At 40.7% G+C, this 19,792-nt stretch overlaps 1 long non-coding RNA gene and 1 gene segment (V, D, J or C); both read left to right on the top strand.

Annotated features, from left to right (window-relative positions):
• Positions 1-117: 117 nt before the first annotated feature.
• Positions 118-3,413, top strand: LOC112448553 (uncharacterized). The gene is made up of 4 exons (XR_003036954.2): positions 118-852; positions 1,449-1,578; positions 2,539-2,641; positions 2,807-3,413. It is a non-coding gene; the product is annotated as an uncharacterized lncRNA (long non-coding RNA).
• A 12,451-nt stretch (positions 3,414-15,864) lies between these two features.
• On the top strand, positions 15,865-16,661 carry LOC112448552 (T cell receptor delta variable 1-like). The segment is given in 2 exon segments: positions 15,865-16,002; positions 16,217-16,661. Coding segments are annotated over 2 exon segments (399 nt in total).
• Positions 16,662-19,792: the final 3,131 nt, after the last annotated feature.

Here is a 19,792-nt window from a genome sequence, read left to right as displayed (position 1 = left end):
AAATAAGATGGTAAACCTAGGTAGAAATTGCCCCAGGATCAGTAGATGAGGAAATCATCCACTCTCCAGTTAAGTGCTAAATGCTTTAGCAAGTTTATTAGTTGTAGTGTGCCTGGAAAAACAAGAGGCTACAGGAAAAGAAGAGATATCACTCCTTAAACACTCCAAGCATGTCCCTATATCAAGACCTGTGCCTCTTGCCTTTGCCCTCTCTGCTGTGACGCTATCCCTCGAAACATTTACATGGTGCACCTCTGAAAACTCAAATGTCACACCTTTGTGACTGCTTTATCTTAATGTTACTATTTGCATTCCCAGAGAATCAGGCTCCAGCGACTGCGTAGCAAGAATGAAAGCGGAAGCACTGCCAGCTGGTGTCCTGCTAAATATTTTGTGACGCTTACCCTGGGCTCCTTGCCGCCCTCTAGTGATCATGGATTAAATTGCGGGCAAACCTAGTCACTTGTATTATGTGCCTGGAGAATCCCATGGACTGAAGAGCCTGAGTGGCTACAGTCCAAAGGTTTCAAAGACTGAGAGGCTAAGCATGTACGCATGCACGCTAGTCACAATAGGGGCTGCCATTGTTCAACCAAAGTCAGTAAAAGTCTCACTGCAGAAATCATAGGAGAGAGAAGATTCGAGACAACTGGCTGGCTTTTAATCTTTGCCTACCAGATGTGAAAATGATTGACTTCAAATGACAAATATTGGGTTGGCCAATAAGTATCTTCACGTTTTCTTGTAACATCTTACATGCAATGATTTTGGCTGGCACGTAATAGGCTACCTTGGAAAGGAAGCTCAGAATTATTGCACAAAGAGGTGTCTTCTTTTTCCCTTCTTCTTTTGGTAAGTGAAATAGTTTCTACTGCTCTGTCCTTTCTTGTAGTAGAGTATAGAAATATTCTGAGAATGGGAGAAAGACTCAAAAATGGGGAAAAAACTAAGCAATCACGGCAAACACTGCTTGGTAGACTCATTCCAACAACAACATCTCAATCTCTCAATATAACACCCTAATGAGCTGATTTTCCCTGAACAGTAAGAACATGATAGACCATGGAAACTTATTCACATGAGATCTACCATTTAAACTGTCAATTACACCTCAAAAAATATTAAGCTCTATCTTGTGGAGAGACTCCTTTGAAATTTGAGGGTTTGGCTCCCAGTCCTCAGCGTTCTGTGCGTTGCCTGTAGCTGACTGAGAGCGCACGCTGGGGCAGTGCTGTGCGAGGCGATTTTCAGGTGTGCTCTCACTTAGTCCCTATCCTAACCCTTCAAGGTTGGGTCCACGCTACTTTAGGGAGGCAGTGTAACAGTGCTTGAGATGGAAGACTTGGATTATGTTTCCAGACCTACCACTCATTAGTTGAGTGATCTTGGGAGTATGCGTCAGTTTCCTTATATCTGCAAGGTGGATATTGATAGAATCTACCATGCAGGGTTCTTAGGAGAAGTGAATGAGATGATGAATGCCACTGTGAGCCCAGTGCCCAGAAGAAGGATGCTGACTATTCGCAGAAGTGGAAATTGAACATGAGAGAGGTTCAGTACCTTGCCTGATGTTGCAGAGTAAGTGTCAGAGTGGAGCCCTCCCTCCATATCTTACTTAGAGCACAGGCCTTTCCTCATCCCAAGAGTAACTCTCTATCTTAATACAGTATTGTATTGTCCTTGAAGTGCTTATCCAGTGCAGTGGGTGCTGTGCTGGTTTGATTCTTGATCGGGGAGCTAAGACCTCACATGCCTTGTCCCCACCCCCCAAAAAAATTAAAAAACCCAGAAGCAATACTGTAACAAATTCAATAAAGTCTTAAAAAATGATTGACATTAAGAAAATTCTTTTTAAAAAAAGAAAGAAAATCAACAAGTAGACCTCTATTATTTTTAAAACATATAACCTCTGACATTTAAAACATTTACAGAATATCATTAACGTAGGGGCATGACAAATTCCAAACACGATATACTCCATACCAGATAGATAAGTGTTCTAATTCTTGCTATGCCACTTCCCTGATATTTCACCTTGAGTTAATCACCCAAACTCTTTGAGCTACAGTTTTTGTTATCTGTAAATTAGGAATAATAGTAACTCTATTGTGTGACTTTCATATTAGAATAATGTACATGAAGCAAAAGAAAATTCAGCACATTATGTGGGTGAACATTTCTATTTGGGGAGTTTGAAAGTTTTAAAAATTTTGTTTAGAATACATATAAAGATTTTTAACCAAAGCGGGATTCATGTCACATATTACCATCCCACTCTCTCAAGTTGAATAGTAGCAGTCCATGATTAAGCAGCCCACTTCTGAAAGGTTGTCAGTTCTCTTTGTATAGTGAGCTCATCTCAATGTTTGTGAAGTTGGTCTCAAGAAAGTGATGTTTGATCCCTCATTTTGAACCACAGGCAACTGATTCTAGGGCAAAAATGGTTGCTGTGTTTCTAGCACACGTATGTGGTCTTGTCTCTGATTGGTTGGGCAACCAGGTACAGAAACCTATTTTCTGAAGCAGCATGTCTCACAGATCTAGGCTGCAGAACATTCCTCTGCTGAGGATACTTGATCAGGATAAATGGAGAGGAACACTTTGCCAGCCTCATGGCTGGTCCTGTGGCTTCATCTTGGCCGTAAGTCCTGGGGCTGCTGAAGACATTCTGAACAGTCTGGGGTGGTGATGGGGAAGGAGGGAGATGCAGTCAGGCACCTCAAGATTCTAATATCTGGGAATGTGTGAAGGCAATGAACACTGTAGAGAAATCAGTTTCTATGTGTGACCTTGTCTTTCTGAACAGGAGTGAGCAGCCTCTTGACTGTGGAACAGCGTCCTCCCTTGCTGTGGGTTCAGGAAGGAGAAAGCACCAATTTCACCTGCAGTTTCCCTTCCAGCTCTTCCTAGGCTTTACACTGGTACAGATGGGAACCTGCAAAGGGCCCCAAGAACTTGTTTGTAATAAGTATAAATGGGGAGGAAAAGAAGCAAGGACAAGTGAGAGTCACTCTGAATACTAAGGAGGGCTACAGCTCCATGTACATCAGAGGATCCCAGCCTGAAGACTCAGCCACATACCTCTGTGCCTCCACACAGTGCCCCTCAGCCTTCTGCAGCCCATACCCAAACCCATACCTGCTGCTGCTTTGGGACCAGCATTGATGAAGAGCCATTGTCTGGAGGAAAAGGGACATTCAATGAATGACAGTGTTTTTGATAATCAGGGGGAAATGCAGACATAGATAAACAGGCATTCCAGTCACTGTAGCTTCCTCAACTAACTGGACTGTTTCTAAACATCACTAATCTCCACTACCACCAGTATACTGGCCATATCATTAATTCCAATTCCTAGCCTCCTCTTTCCTTGTGATTCCAAGTAAACTAGATAGTTTTCAAAACTAAAATAATGTGGTTATACCTGGGTAATATTTACCCCTCACTACTGCTGCATCCTAAGAGCTAGTCTTTATGGTATTTCCTTATGTGCATGAATGTAATATGGGGATATACTGTCTCACACATCTGGCATGGAAGTCTGCATGTTTTATACCAGAACAATCAATTCTGTCTCATTTAACTCATTGGAGATTTTGGTTTTGCTTTAGTTCAAACTTCCCACTACATGGACACCTGTATGTAATTTCTTTACTATGTGGCTGTTTGCATTTTGAAAAATCGCTGTGATATCTGCTGCTGCTGCTGCTGCTAAGTCACTTCAGTCGTGTCCGACTCTGTGCGACCCCATAGACAGCAGCCCCTTGGTCTCTCCCCCAGTTTATATTGTAATTGTGATAATGAATCAGTAACCAAACTCCAGGATCTGAGTTTCTTACTTAGTAATTTCCAGGTATATGAAGCTGATCAATTATCTGATCCTGTGCTCATTTTGCAGATTTCCAAATAACCCACCAGTTTAATACTATATTGGGCTTCTCTGATGGCTCAGATGGTAAAGAATCTGCCTACAATGCAGGAGAGCTGTGTTCGATCCCTGGGTCAGGAAGATCCCCTGGAAGAGGGAATAGCTACCCATATGCTTGCCTGGATAATTCCATGGGCAGAGGAGCCTGGTGGGCTATAGTCCATGGGGTCACAAAGAGTTGGACACAACTGAGTGACTAACATTTTAACTTAATACCACATTGGTGCTTTGCTGCTGCTTAGTCGCTTCAGGTGTGTCCAACTCTAAGCTATGGACACTATGGACGGTAGCCTGCCAGGCTCCTCTGGCAGAGGCTGCTAATTCTGGGGTCTTTCTGGGGTTTGTCAACATGAATTAACTTGCTTCCAGGCCTCTTCATCTTATAGCTTGTGTTTTCAGGTTTCTCCCCTGGAGAATCCCAGGGACAGCGGAGCCTGGTGGACTGCTGTCTATGGGGTCACACAGAGTTGGACACGACTAAAGCGACTTAGCAGCAGCAGCAGCAGCCCCACCATACACATCAGTAATTAATATCCAGCCTCTGTCCAGTCTCCTGAATTACGTTGTTATTGTGCTCTCTCTCTTTCATAAATTTATATTTAAAAAAAATCTGTTAGTGTCATTATGTTTAGGAAAGATAATACATATTATAAAAACAATACTGGTTTGCATACAAATCCCTCAGACCGAAACTATTTAAGAGATGTTCATGTCAAAGATTTCTTTTTCAAAGATCATTCACAAGGCAGTAATGAATCTGTTTGTCCATCAGATTGCAAATGGTTGAATCCGTTTTGCTATATGAATGTGCATAGAACTGGAAGGTAGAGCACAGAAGTGAATGAGGTGAACCTGTAGTTCATTGTACAGTAGTGTTGATGAAATTAAACAACATGCAAAAAAAAAAAAAAAAAAAAAAAAGAGCTGCTGGTCAACTTCCCAAACTGGATCTTCAACATTATTGGCATAAAGATCAATGGAAGGAATTTCTAATACTATCAGTGAAGATCCTGTGTTTTAGCTAACTCCGAATTGGTAGAAACAAAAACCACAGAGAAAAAGCAAGGACAAAATGTGTCTATACTGTGTGTTGCTGCAACACAGTGCTTCATGTATTTTTCATACCAAAGAACATATAGAAACTGATTACATCTGTACAGCACTTCAATATAGAATGCTGCTTGAAACTGACCTGTGATTCCACATTCCTTAGGAGGTAAGGAGATAAAGCACTTTCCACACAGGTAATCAATTCCTGGATGCAGTGGCACATAATTTGGAAAATCTACTCTTATAAATATGGGGAAAATGCAAACCTGGAAATGAGATTACTTAAAATATACCTGTGTCTTTATGAAAGTCATATATAACCAAGCAAACATGCACCAAACTTTTCAGTTTCTTTGGGTTCTCAAATGGATTTGAAATTGAAAATATTCTGTTGTGTTAGTTATAGAGATACAGATATGACCTCTTAAATAGTCCCTCATTTTTTAAAGTCACTTGGAGTGAGAAGAATGAGTGAAATATAAACATCAAATTGAACAAGGAAAGCTCACATGTCCCTGTTTACTGTAGGGCCCCAACATGATCAACCAAACACCTGTGGGGCCCAAGGCTCTCATCACACCTGAGCTGCTGCTGCTGCTAAGTCACTTCAGTCATGTCCGACTCTGTGTGACCCCATAGATGGCAGCCCACCAGGCTCCCCTGTCCCCGGGATTCTCCAGGCAAGAACACTGGAGTGGGTTGCCATTTCCTTCTCCAATGCATAAAAGTGAAAGATGAAAGTGAAGTTGCTCAGTCGTGTCTGACTCTTAGCGACCCCATGGACTGCAGCCCACCAGGCTCCTCCGTCCATGGGATTTTCCAGGCAAGAGTACTGGAGTGGGGTGCCATGGCCTTCTCTGATCACACCTGAGCATCACCAGCTAATCTTCTGTGCTAAGGCAGGAGCACTCAGACCACACGTGAAATGAAGTTTGATGAAACAAACAGATGTTTCAGGTAAGCTCTTAGAGACAATCAGAAATCAGAGAGAGGAAAAACACATTTCATTTTTGCTCATATCTCACAAGTCTTCAACAGGATTCTCTTCATGGGCTTTAGTGTCATTGTGTTTTGCTGCACAACAAACCACCTCAAAACTTACTGTTTAATTATCTCATGATACCTCTGCTCCATGCGGTGAAAGGGGGCTCAACTGTACTGGAATCCCTCAATTTACTCCCTTAATTAGTGAGGTTGACTGGAAGCTGAGGCTCAACTGAAATCTCAGAGGCCTGGGCTCATCTCTTCCTCAGACATTTTCAGGAGTGACCATGGCCCATACATGTGATCTCTCTCTGTGGCCCTGAGGGAAGCTGGGCAGCTTACATTGTGCCTCAGGGCTTCCAAATTACAGAAGTGTCAACTGCCAAAGAGTCGCCACCTTTCGCCTCAGAACTGGCATGATGTTAACTTCTGCTCATCTGTTTACTACAGTAAGTCATGCAGCCAGTCTGGACTCAGTGTGTACGGGGGCTACACAAGGTCCCAGATATCAGGAAGCAAGAATCACTGGAGGTAACTTTGGCCACTAGATCCACATGAGCTGATAGAATAAATACATTCCTTGTGGCAACTGGCACCAGAGTGCTAATGAAGCACATAGACCTTAATAGTCATCAAGATCATGTCAGTTTACTTCTCAAATAGCACCCCCACCCACTTCCTCATCTCTATACTCCTTGCAACTCCCCTAATCCAAGCATTTAGCACCTCTCACTTGGATAACTGCAAAGGCCGCTTCACTCTCCTCCTGCCTTTATTCTCAACTCTTTGAATCTGACTTCTACGTGACCACAGAGTTTATATATATATATATATATATGAAGGAAATGGCAACCCACTCCAGTATTCTTGCCTGGGAAATCCCATGGACAGAGGAGCCCATCATGCTGCAGTTCATGGGTCAATAAGAATTGGACATGACTTAGCGACTGAACAACAATAACAATAACTGAATAACAATAATAACAACAACAACATATAAAATTAGTTCACTTCCTGCTCATCTTTGGATAATGAGGAACCATTAGAAATTGTAAAGATCAAATTTTATATTAAGAATTACAAGGCAATGTACAATTTTTCCCTGAGTTACTTCTAGTTTTCTCATTCACCCTTTTCTGCCACATACTCTAGATGTACATCAGCCACTTTAAAATAAAACCATTTATGCTGGTATTAAGCTTTTTCCTTAATCTGAACCTTTGCGGATGCTGTCCTCTGTGGTCAGAATGGTTTTTCCCAAGTACTTGTGTAAAACACACATATGTACTCAACCTTTACAGCCCAGTTCAAGCAACATTACTTCTTATGTGAAATCATAGCGGATAATATTGCTAACTTTTAATTATAAATATTCTTGGATCTGGTCCCCTCTTAAGGTGGTTTGACAGGAATATTTGCTACTGAGGGCCATCTTATATTTATATTTATTCAAGCTGTTTCCTACAAGTACGAGGCATGTAGAGATTCTTTTTAGTCCACAAACTAAAGCACGGTCAAGTTCCCTTCTTTTCATTTAGCAAATATCTCCTTCACAGCACAAGACCCAGAGATAGGCTATAGCAAATACGATGGTGTGAGTTGGGAAAGGGCAACCTTCTCCAGTGGGTGACTATTCTGTCTTGGTTTACATTCTTCTGTGTAAACCGCAGCAGGGCTCCTGATCTGCATGAAGACGAGGGAACTTTTAGAGCATCCCAAAGTGCTGCTCCAGACCCATTGCTCTTTTAGGGTGGAGATGGAGCCTTCAGCAGCATAGCATTGCTAGATTTGTCTTCATTTGGGGGTCCAAATCCAACATGGCTGAAAAGGAAAAGTTATCCCAGTTATGTGCATTTCAAAGAACTTAACTCATGGGTTACATCCCAAACCTGCTACTCTTTCTGTTTCTATATATAAAGTAATTCAGATTCAGATTTACTTTTGACTTTAAAGAAGTTTTGAGATGTCTACCATTTATATAACTGCATGGCAACACTTCAAACACATTAAGGATCCTATAGTGAGCTGGAGGGTGGGCCCCTAAAGATACATTCTCATCCTAATCCATGGAAACTGTAAACGTGAACTTATTTAACAAGGAAACTTTTCAAATTTAATTAATAAAAGGGTATTAAAATCCAATCATACTGGATTATCTTGGTGGGGCCTCAATCCAGTGACAAGTGTCTTTTTAAGAGACACACAGGTGAGAAGGCCTTGTGAGGTCTTCTCAATGGAGGAGGAGGTTGGAGGTATACAGTCACTAGCAAAGGAGGACCTGGGGCCACCAGAAGCCAGAAGAGGCAAGGAAGGATTCTCTCCTAGACCATTTAGAAGGAGTATGTTCCTGCTGACACCTTGTTTTCAGGCTTCTGACCTCCATATTGAAGGGAACCAGTTCTTGCTTTTTGGAGCCATCAAATTTGTCATAATTTGTAATGGAAGAACAAGGGCTACTGGGGCTAACACAGTTTTTCAAAGGTAACATTTCTAAATAGCTACAAGCAACTCCTGATGGTTTGCATTCATGGAAGGGCATTATTTAATTACTTTGAAAAAGAGTAATTAATTAAATTACTTTCTGGGACATTTGCATTCAAATTCTCACATAAGTAAACATACACATTTATTTATCATTCAACAAATGTTTGAGTAACCACTATTTACCAGGTATTACTGGATCAGCAATTTTTGATACAGTCACAGAGGGGCAGCATCTGCAAACATAGACACTCCGTGGAGAAGATGGGTGGGTAACATGGTGGTAAGTGATGGGCTGTCTCAAACTGCAGTCACTCCTTTCTTTTTTATTGCCCAAAGGCAGTATAGACCAGGTTTCTATAGGTCTGGAAGAAGGTGATACATGGAAAACCCTTTTAGGAGCAGGCAGATTCAGCAACTCTTTCTGAAGAGGAAGAAAAGGGAGATGCTACTGTTAGCACCAGTGTCGATATTATGAATACAAATATCACGTGAGTTTGGGGTTTCCCTAATTGCTCCCAGGAAATTCAGCAGAGCAGAATCTTATTTGCAGGCAACTGTAGGAGTGGGGTCTTCTGACTGAGAGCAGGATGTTGAGAAAAACATAAAAACTAAAATGTGGGAGATAGAGGGAGTTGGGGAGGGAGACATGGAAAAGAGAAAATACACAAGAAGAATGAAACAGATCATTATAGCTGAGAGAATAAACATCCGATCAGACTTTCTCTGTTACTTCTCACTGCTTTTCTGAACAGAACTGAATGGGCAACAGATAAAGCATTTTCCTGAATTCTTGCTTCTGCAAGAAGGAGAGAATTTCACCACGTATTGCAATTCCTCAAGCGCATTTTAAAACTTACAGTGGTATAAGCAGAGGCCTGGGGGAAGTTCTGTCTTCCTGATGATATTAGCTAAGGGTAGAGAAGTGAAGACAGAGCAGAGACTGACAGGTTGGCTTGGAGAGACCAGACGGCACAGCTCCCTGCACCTCACAGCCGCCCAGCTCTCAGATGCAGGAACCTACTTCTGTGCAGAAGCACAGTGCTCTGGAAGCACCTGCTGTCCGTCCCCAAACCTCACTGTGGGCTCCAGGGGTCGGTCCTCCTCATCTCTCCTCAGAGCAGGGGCCAGAGAAAGCTGAAGTCATGATGTCTATGAAGAAATGGAAGTTTTAATTAAAAAAAAAAATCCCCAGACTCAGTGTCACTGAAGAATTCTGTCAAACGTTGAATTATACACAATTTCTTGCAGAAAATAGAAAATAATCCTTCACTCATTTTATAAGGCTAATATTACCCTGACACCCAAGTCATACAAAGACCATAAAGAACCAAAAACTACATGGAAATATCTTTTATCTTGAAGATAGACACAAATTTCTGAAAATATTTTAGCAAGTAAAATTCATTGATATATAAAATGAATAATATACTGAGCACAAATGTAATTTCCTTCAAGGGTGCAAGACACTTTAATATTGAAAATCAATGGATGGAATTCAGAATATTAACAGGGTAGAAAAGAAAAATCATATCATCATATTAATCTAGTCAGAAAAAAAAGATTTGCAAAAATTCCGTAGTCATTTATGGTGAAAACTCTGAGATCATGAGAATAGTGGGGAATTTCTTCAATAGCTAATGGTATACTTACTAATAAAAGACTATAATTTTCTCTAAGAAAGAGAAAAAGCCAGAGAGTCCATTCTTGTCACTCTTTCAATACAGTGCTAGATGTTGGAGCAAGAAATAAAGAAAGTAGATGTAATGATCTTATAGAGTTGAAAGAAGAAGTAAAACTGCCACTATTTGCTGCTAACATGATTATCTATGTAGAAAATACAAAGAATATACCCCTAAATTTATATTAGGGAAATCCAAATTAAAACTACAAAGAGATACCACTTCACATATATCATAAGGGCTAAAATTAAAAATACTGACAATACGAAGTTCTGGCAAGGATGCAAAGAAGTTGGATCACTCATGCATTGCTGGTGGGTGATTGGCCCAGTCATTCTAGAAAAGAGTCCAAGAATTTCAAATACACTTAAATATTCACTTGCTGAATTCTTAATACTGAAAATCAACCAGTGATCTTCACTGAATGAACAGATAAATATTATGTAGTACCTTCACACAATAAAATATTATTTATACATCTTTCTCAACTTCAAGAGGGTTATTTTGCAATAAATCATTTTAAGTTGAAACAATAGGAAGTCAAAAGTTCATTTAATATGGGAAGGAAATCTAAAAAAGAATAGAGATAAATATGTACATGTAAAACTGATTCACTTAGTTGCACTGCAGAAACTAACATTGTAAAGCAACTATACTCCAATAAAAATCAATTAAAAAAAAGAAAATCCATCCAATATATTTAAGCTAGCTTCCCTTAAATGTGGCCAATACTTGCATTAGCCTACAGTTGGGAAATCATCTCACACAGTCTGTTTTATCCTAAAATGATAGAAATCTTATGCAATTTATTGAATACTGTACTGAAAGTGAAAATCAGGATGGTTATATGGGTATGAAATGGCTGGAAAGGTGTTAGTGGTTTACACTCAAGATTTTGAGGCTGGCCAGGAGCTCAGCTCACTCTTGCTGCCCAGAATCACCAGGAAACATAATACTGCATGTTGTTAGCCCAGGAAAAGATAAAATTTCAATATTCCAAGTATGATTTCTACTGAATGCATACCACTTTCTCACTACTGTAAAGTCAAAATTTCTAAATTGAATTATCATAAATTGGGGACAGTCTGTAGTGATTAAAAGGAACAGACTATTGATATACTGAGTAGTCTAGATGGGTCTCAGGATGTTATGCTGAGTAAAAAAATCAATCTCAGAGGCTACATGGTATATGATTACACTTATTGGATTATTATGACTGTATATGTAGTGTGATTCTACTTATACAACATTCTCAACAGGACAAAAGCAAGATGAAAGGAGATCAGTAGTGACCTGGATTGTAAAGAATTGAAGGCCTCGGGAGGGTGTACAAAGAGAGTTTCTTTAGGGAGATAGAACAACTCTATATCATGATTTTAATGGTGGTTAACAAGAGCCTATATATGTGATAAAGTTTCACAGAGCTATGCATCAAAACCAGAGTGCATATAAAACTGATGTATCAGATTGTGATCTGTATTTTAATAAAATTTTGGCAATATCAATTTGCTGGTATGTATATGTAATTATTATATTAGCATATATATTTTAGAATATCAAGCTGCTCTTCAGGCTGTTGTGGTCTTTGTGGTCTCTTCTGCTTAGTTACAAATAATTGGAAACCAGGACATCAGCAGATTTCAGGGATTTTCAAGGGTTGTGGAGGTGGGGATGGTCTGCAAAGTAAGTTCTTTAGGGTGATAGAATGATTCTGTATCTTAATTTTAGTGGTAGGAACAAGAACCTACAAATGGGATAAATTTCACAACTATGCATAAAAAAGTGGATATAAAAACATGTGATATATATAATCAGATCAGATCAGATCAGATCAGTCGCTCAGTCGTGTCCGACTCTTTGTGACCCCATGAATCGCAGCATGCCGGGACTCCCTGTCCATCACCAACTCCCGGAGTTCACTCAGACTCACGTCCATCGAGTCAGTGATGCCATCCAGCCATCTCATCCTCTGTCATCCCCTTCTCCTCCTGCCCCCAATCCCTCCCAGCATCAGAGTCTTTTGAATGAGTCAACTCTTTGCATAAGGTGGCTAAAGTACTGGAGTTTCAGCTTTAGCATCATTCCTTCCAAAGAAATCCCAGGGCTGATCTCCTTCAGAATGGACTGGTTGGATCTCCTTGCAGTCCAAGGGACTCTCAAGAGTCTTCTCCAACACCACAGTTCAAAAGCATCAGCCTTCTTCACAGTCCAACTCTCACATCCATACATGACCACTGGAAAAACCATAGTCTTGACTAGACGAACTTTGTTGGCAAAATAATGTCTCTGCTTTTGAATATGCTATCTAGGTTGGTCATAACTTTCCTTCCAAGGAGTATGCATCTTTTAATTTCATGGCTTCAGTCACCATCTGTAGTGATTTTGGAGCCCAGAAAAATAAAGTCTGACACTGTTTCCACTGTTTCCCCATCCATTTCCCATGAAGTGGTGGGACCAGATGCCATGATCTTCGTTTTCTGAATGTTGAGCTTTAAGCCAACTTTTTCACTCTCCACTTTCACTTTCATCAAGAGGCTTTTGAGTTCCTCTTCACTTTCTGCCATAAGGGTGGTGTCATCTGCATATCTGAGGTTATTGATATTTCTCCTGGCAATCTTGATTCCAGCTTGTGTTTCTTCCAGTCCAGCGTTTTTCATGATGTACTCTGCATATAAGTTAAATAAACAGGGTGACAATATACAGCCTTGAAGAATTTCTTTTCCTATTTGGAACCAGTCTGTTGTTCCATGTCCAGTTCTAACTGTTGCTTCCTGACCTGCATACAGATTTCTCAAGAGGCAGATCAGGTGGTCTGGTATTCCCATCTCTTTCAGAATTTTCCACAGTTTATTGTGATGCACACAGTCAAAGGCTTTGGCATAGTCAATACATATAATATATGTATTATCATTCTGCTCCCCAGCCTGCTCTGGTCATTTGTGGTCTCTCCTGCTTCCTTGTAAACAATTGGAAACCAGGACATCAGCTGCCTGTCACTCAGAGTTGAAATGGGACAGAAGAGTAGATGGTTCAACTACATATAAACTCTCCTCCTTGTATCACTCATTAATGAGTTCTTTTGACCTTAAATTTTAAGAACTGGCACTGTTTTGGAGACTGTGTTTATGCTTCTTTTTCTACTTGCTTATTTGCTTTGGTTCTTTCAAATTAATTCATCTATTAAGATGATCAAACTAAGTGGAAGATTGAGAGATACATACTTCATGATCATGCACAGTATACAAAACTTCAGTCATCAACTTCTGTGGTATTGACATATACTAAGTGTTTGGGACTCGAAAAGGTCAGTTTTCATTCCAGTCCCAAGAAGGGCAATGCCAAAGATTGTTCAAACTATTATGCAATTGTGCTCATTTCACATGCAAGTAAGGTTATGCTTAAAATCTTTTAAGCTAGCTTTCAGTAGTGTGTGAACCAAGAACTTCCAGATGTACAGGCTGGATTTCAAAGAGTCAGAGGAACCAGAGATCAAGTTGCTAACATTCATTGGATCACGGAGAAAGCAAAGGAATTCCTGAAAAGCATCTACTTCTACTTCATTGACTATGCTAAAAACTTTGTGTAGATAACAACAAATTGTGGAAAATTCTTAAAGTGATGGAAATACCAGCCCACCTTACTTATCTTCTGAGAAACCTGTGTGCAGGTCAAGAAGCAACAATTAGAACTGGACATGGAATAACGGACTGGTTCCAAATTGGGAAAGCAGTCTTTCAAGGCTGTATATTGTCAGCCTGCTTATTTAACTTATATGCTGAGTACCACATGTGAAATGCCGGGCTGGATGAATCACAAGCTGGAATCAAGATTGCTGGGAGAAATATAAAAAACCTCAGATACGCAGAAGATACCTCTCTAATGGGAGAAAATGAAGAGGAACTGAAAGGGCTTTTTGATGAGTGTGAAAGATAAAAGTGAAAAAGCTGCCTTGAAACTCAACATTCAAAAATTTAAGATCATGGCATCTGGTCCCATCATTTCATGGCAAATAGAAGGGGGAAAAGTAGAAGCAGTGACAGATTTTATTTTCTTGGACTCCAAAATCCCTATGGACAGTGGCTGCAGCCATGAAATTGAAAGATGCTTGCCCCATGGAAGAAAAGATATGACGAACCTGCAGGTGGGCTAAGTCGCTTCAGTCGTGTCTGGCTCTGCATCCCTATGAACCGTAGCCCTCCAGGATCCTCTGTCCATGAGATTTCCCAGGCAAGAATACTGGAGTGGGTTGCCATGCCCTCCTCCAGGGGATCTTCCTGACCCAGGGATTGAACCCACTTCTCTTATGTCTCCTGCATTTGCAGGCAAGCTCTTAACCACTAGTGCCACCTAGGAAGCTTAAGATGACATATTATAAAGCAGACACATCACTTTGCTGACAAAGGTCTGTATAGTCAAAGCTATGGTTTTTCCAATAGTCACATGTGGTATAAGAGTTGGACTATAAATAAGGCTGAAAGCTGAAGAATTTATGCTTTTTAACTGTGGGGCTGGAGAAGACTCTTGAGAGTCCCTTGGACTGCAAGGAAGACAAACCAGTCAATCCTAATAGGAATCAACTGTGAATATTCACTGGAAGGACTGATGTTGAAGCTAAAACTCCAATACTTTGGCCACCTGATGCGAACAGCCAACTCATTGGAAAACATCTTGATGATGGGAAAGATTGAAGGCAAAAGGAGAAGGGAGAGGCAGAGGATGAGATGATTAGATAGCATCATTGACTCAGTGGACATGAATTAGAGCAACTTTGGGAGATATTGAAGTACAGTGTAGCCTGGGGTGCTGCAGTCCATGGGATCACAAAGAGTTAGACACGACTTAGCAACTGAAAAACAACAACAAAGTGTTTGAAACCTGTAGATACCAACTTCTGTGGGAGAGCATTACAGCATTGTGTCACAGAAAGACTTGGCATACTTATCTTGAATTTATTTTACAAAGAGAAAAATAATGAGCCACTAACAAGTGAGACTGAACACTTTGGACCAATGACATAGAAAATGTGACATCAGGACAATTCCAGGACACATGGTCTAATAAATGCAATTCTACTTGTGGAGGGAACAGGACTGAATATCCTGATCTTCCTCAAAGTCTAATAAATAAGACTTAATTTCAAATTTCAAAAGAATATTTTATTCCTGTTATAATTTCATTCGAAACTTAAAACTGAATATACTCTGAAAGTCAGATGGACTGATTTTTTTGTCATTTATGGTGAAGTAACTTTATTTATTGAAAAACCTAAATAGAGTCTTAGAACTCAATACAAAGACAAAGAGATACAATAATTATTTTGAATAAAATTTCCATTCACCAAGAAGCCTAAGATCTGCAAGTTTTCTTAAAGAGTCATTAGATTCTGGATAGAGAAAAGTAAGTGTAGGCTAATAAATGACCACTTAATAGATAACAGAACATTTCATAGGCTATAGTAAGTTATATTTTAAATCATCTGGAAAAACCATTTTGCTGAATAATTATTAATGTATGTCAACTTGCTTAATATTCACTTCCCCTCAGCTCAAATTTTAATACTGATTGCTTTTTCATGCCTTCTTTCAGGATCTGATTAATTTAATGACCAGGGAAAAACAAGTAGACAAAGTAAAGATTTGTGGTGAGCCAGACTTTTTCCCATGCATGCACAGACCACGTGGTCTATGAACATGACAATCCCCACTTCCTGTTGCAGGGGGTCACACAGGTACTGGGTAGTATGTATATGTGCTGCCAGGCACTCAAAGACACTGAACTCTCAGCTTGAGGCAGAACTAAGCACATTTGTGTAGGGAAATCCATGCCTCATGCCGCTCTCCAGTCTGCTCTGGGTGTTCCTGGTCTTCACCTTCTCTGGTAGGGAGGCTTCCAAACATGGGTGTCAGTGTTCAGGGTGAAAGGCCTGCACACAGGCACGTGGAGCTTCACAGGGACTTGGGGAGGAAAGGAGGACTGGAGAAAAGCAGGCATCTTATGATTTCATTTTTTGGTCTTTGGATCCTAAATAACTCCTACACTATTTTATTCACTGCTTCATCTTTGTTTTCTGATTTTTTTTTTTCCCCCACAGCATCTGGTGTGGCCCAGAAAGTTACTCAAGACCAGCCAGTTACATCCAGCCAAGTGGGGCAGTCAGTCACCCTGAATTGTCGGTATGAAACAAATTATTGGAGTTATTACAACCTTTTTTGGTACAAGCAACTTCCCAATGGACAGATGACTTACCTTATTGAACAGTATTCAGAATACGGTAATGCAAGGAATGGCCGCTATTCTGTAAACTTCCAGAAAGCAGATAAATCCATCAGCCTCATCATTTCATCCTTACAGCTGGAAGATTCTGCAAAGTACTTCTGTGCTCTCTGGGAACTCACAGTGCTTGAAGTAATAGGAAAAGCTGTACAAAAACCCAGAGCTTGATAAGAGAGAGCCCCCCTGCTGCAGGACCCCAGCTGAAATGCACACCCGCAGACCCCAGACAAGAAATGATAGTCCTGTGGTTGTTTAAGTTGTGGTCTGGATCAGAAGATTTAATTCTAGAGGAAGGCTCCTTCTATGTCATTGGAAACAGGTGTCCAGAGTAACTTTCTACTAATACATTCTCCTCTTGAATTTTTGACTTTAAGTCAGCCATACAGAACATGTGTAAAGTTGTCTAGATTTGAAAACTTGTCCCATAATGGTTTAAACTGGCAGTTGTACTTCATCACAACCTGGGTCTATCTGTGTGAAGTCACCATCAAAACCATGTCCTTAGTCATTTCCTCTTAGACTTTGTGTCAGGGCACAATCAGAAAAGCAGAACCATGGGTGATGTAGAATAAGAGATTAGTTATAAGGACTAAATCTCAGGCAATGGCTAGAGCTGGTGGACAAGTCTGTACAAAGCTGTTGTTTTTATATGTGATGTTGAGCCTGAATTCACTTTAAGTGAGCTTAGAGTAACATTTGTAAAGGAAAGTTTGGTGAGGACGAAAGCATGGACAAACTGTGACACATAAAGTCAGACAAACTATGAGGACACTTGGAACCCACAAAGACTTGTCTGTCTCACCTCCTTCAGTCTCACAATACTGGGTGACCTTGAAGAGAAGTGGCTGTCATTTGCCATCATGGCTACATGCATACTTGGCCCAAAACAAAGAAGATGAGGAGGACTTCTAATGGGAAGTGGAGGAGTTTTGAGTCAACAATAAGATGAGCTAGTTCATCAGCAGCAATGTGTAGAAAAAGCATTTGCCAAAATCCAATAGTCTAACCATGGTGAAAACTCTAAGAAACACAAGAATAATGAAGAATTTCCCCAACAGCTCTTAGTATGTTTACTGGTAAAAGACTCTATATTTTCCCTAAGGAAGGGAACAAAGGGAGAATATCCATTTTAATCACTCTCCTTCAGCACAGTGCTGGACATTGTAGCCAGTGCAGTAAAGCAAGTAAAATATATAAACAACCTTTTAAGCCAGAAAGGGCAGTCAAATTACCACTATTTTCTATCTATGTAGAAAATCCCAAAGAATATACCCTCCAAAATTCTTACAACTAGTAAGTGGGTTCAGAACGTCTCAGGATATACAAGGTAAACACAAAATCAAATACATTTCTATATAGTAGCAATAAACGTGGATATCTAAATTAATAATATAATACTATTTACAATGGCTCAAGAAAGACCCTAAATCCTTAGGCATAAATCTAAGAAAACATGTACAGAACTTATACACAGAAGCTACAAAACACTGCTACTTCCAAAAAATACAAATAACCAATTATTCTAGCTATTATCCTAGAAAGACCAACTTTCCCCCTATGGAGCTGCATGCTGCTGCTGCTAAGTCGCTTCAGTCGTGTCTGACTCTGTGCTACCCCATAGACGGCAGACCACCAGGCTCCCCTGTCCCTGGGATTCTCCAGGCAAGAACACTGGAGTGGGTTGCCATTTCCTTCTCCAGTGAATGAAAGTGAAAAGTGAAAGTGAAGTTAGTCAGTCGTGTCCGACTCTTCACCACCCCATGGACTACAGCCTACCAGGCTTCTCCGCCCATGGGATTTTCCAGGCAAGAGTACTGGAGTGGGTTGCCATTGCCTTCTCCAATGGAGCTGCATCAGATCAGATCAGATCAATCGCTCAGTTGTGTCCGACTCTTTGCGACCCTATGAATCGCAGCACGCCAGGCCTCCCTGTCCATCACCAACTCCCAGAGTTCACTCAGACTACGTCCATCGAGTCAGTGATGCCATCCAGCCATCTCATCCTTTGTCGTCCCCTTCTCCTCCTGCCCCCAATCCCTCCCAGCATCAGAGTCTTTTCCAATGAGTCAACTCTTCACATGAGGTGGCCAAGAGTACTTGGAGTTTCAGCTTTAGCATCAGTCCTTCCAAAGAAATCCCAGGGCTGATCTCCTTCAGAAGGGACTGTTGGATCTCCTTGAAGTCCAAGGGACTCTCAAGAGTCTTCTCCAATGCCACAGTTTCAAAAGCATCAATTGTTTGGCGCTCAGCCTTCTTCACAGTCCAACTCTCACATCCATACATGACCACAGGAAAAACCATAGCCTTGACTAGACAAACTTTGTTGGCAAAGTAAAGCTCTGCTTTTGAATATGCTATCTAGGTTGGGTCATAACTTTCCTTCCAAGGGAGTAAGCATCTTTTAATTTCATGACTGCAGTCACCATTTGTAGTGATTTTGGAGCCCAGAAAAATAAAGTCTGACACTGTTTCCACTGTTTCCCCATCTATTTCCCATGAAGTGGTGGGACCGGATGCCATGATCTTCGTTTTCTGAATGTTGAGCTTTAAGCCAACTTTTTCACTCTCCACTTTCACTTTCATCAAGAGGCTTTTGCATATAAGTTAAATAAACAGGGTGACAATATACGGCCTTGACGTACTCCTTTTCCTATTTGGAACCAGTCTGTTGTTCCATGTCCAGTTCTAACTGTTGCTTCCTGACCTGCATACAGATTTCTCAAGAGGCAGATCAGGTGGTCTGGTATACCCATCTCTTGAAGAATTTTCCACAGTTTATTGTGATCCACAAGTCAAGGGCTTTGGCATAGTCAGTAAAGCAGAAATAGATGTTTTTCTGGAACTCTCTTGCTTTTTCCATGATCCAGCGGATGTTGGCAATTTGATCTCGGGTTCCTCTGCCATTTCTAAAACCAGCTTGAATATCAGGAGGTTCACGGTTCACATATTGCTGAAGCCTGGCTTGGAGAATTTTGAGCATTACTTTACTAGCATGTGAGATGAGTGCAATTGTGCAGTAGTTTGAGCATAGGCATCTTTAAAAGTGAAAGTGAAAATCACTAGTCGTGTCCAACTCATTGCAACCCCATGGACTATACAGTCCATGGAATTCTCCAGGCCAGAATATTGGAGTGGGTAGCCTTTCCCTTCTCCAGGGGATCTTCCAAACCCAGGGATTGAACCCAGGTCTCCCACATTGCAGGTGGATTCTTTACCAGCTAAGCCACAGGAGAAGCCCCATGGAGCTGCATAGGCACTTTTAGAGAAAAAAAAAATCAATGACACATGCATTATGACCTCTTTTTGGACTTGATTCAGTTTATTGACTTCATTTTATCCTCATACCAACAGACCATTCTATCTTAATTACTGGGGCTTCATACATGTTTTGAAA

The sequence above is a fragment of the Bos taurus genome, chromosome 10 (genome assembly GCF_002263795.3).
Source record: "Bos taurus isolate L1 Dominette 01449 registration number 42190680 breed Hereford chromosome 10, ARS-UCD2.0, whole genome shotgun sequence".
Classification (NCBI taxonomy): Eukaryota; Metazoa; Chordata; class Mammalia; order Artiodactyla; family Bovidae; genus Bos; species Bos taurus.
The sequence above is the reverse complement of the archived record's forward strand: the minus strand, read 5'-3'. Positions and strand labels throughout refer to the sequence as shown.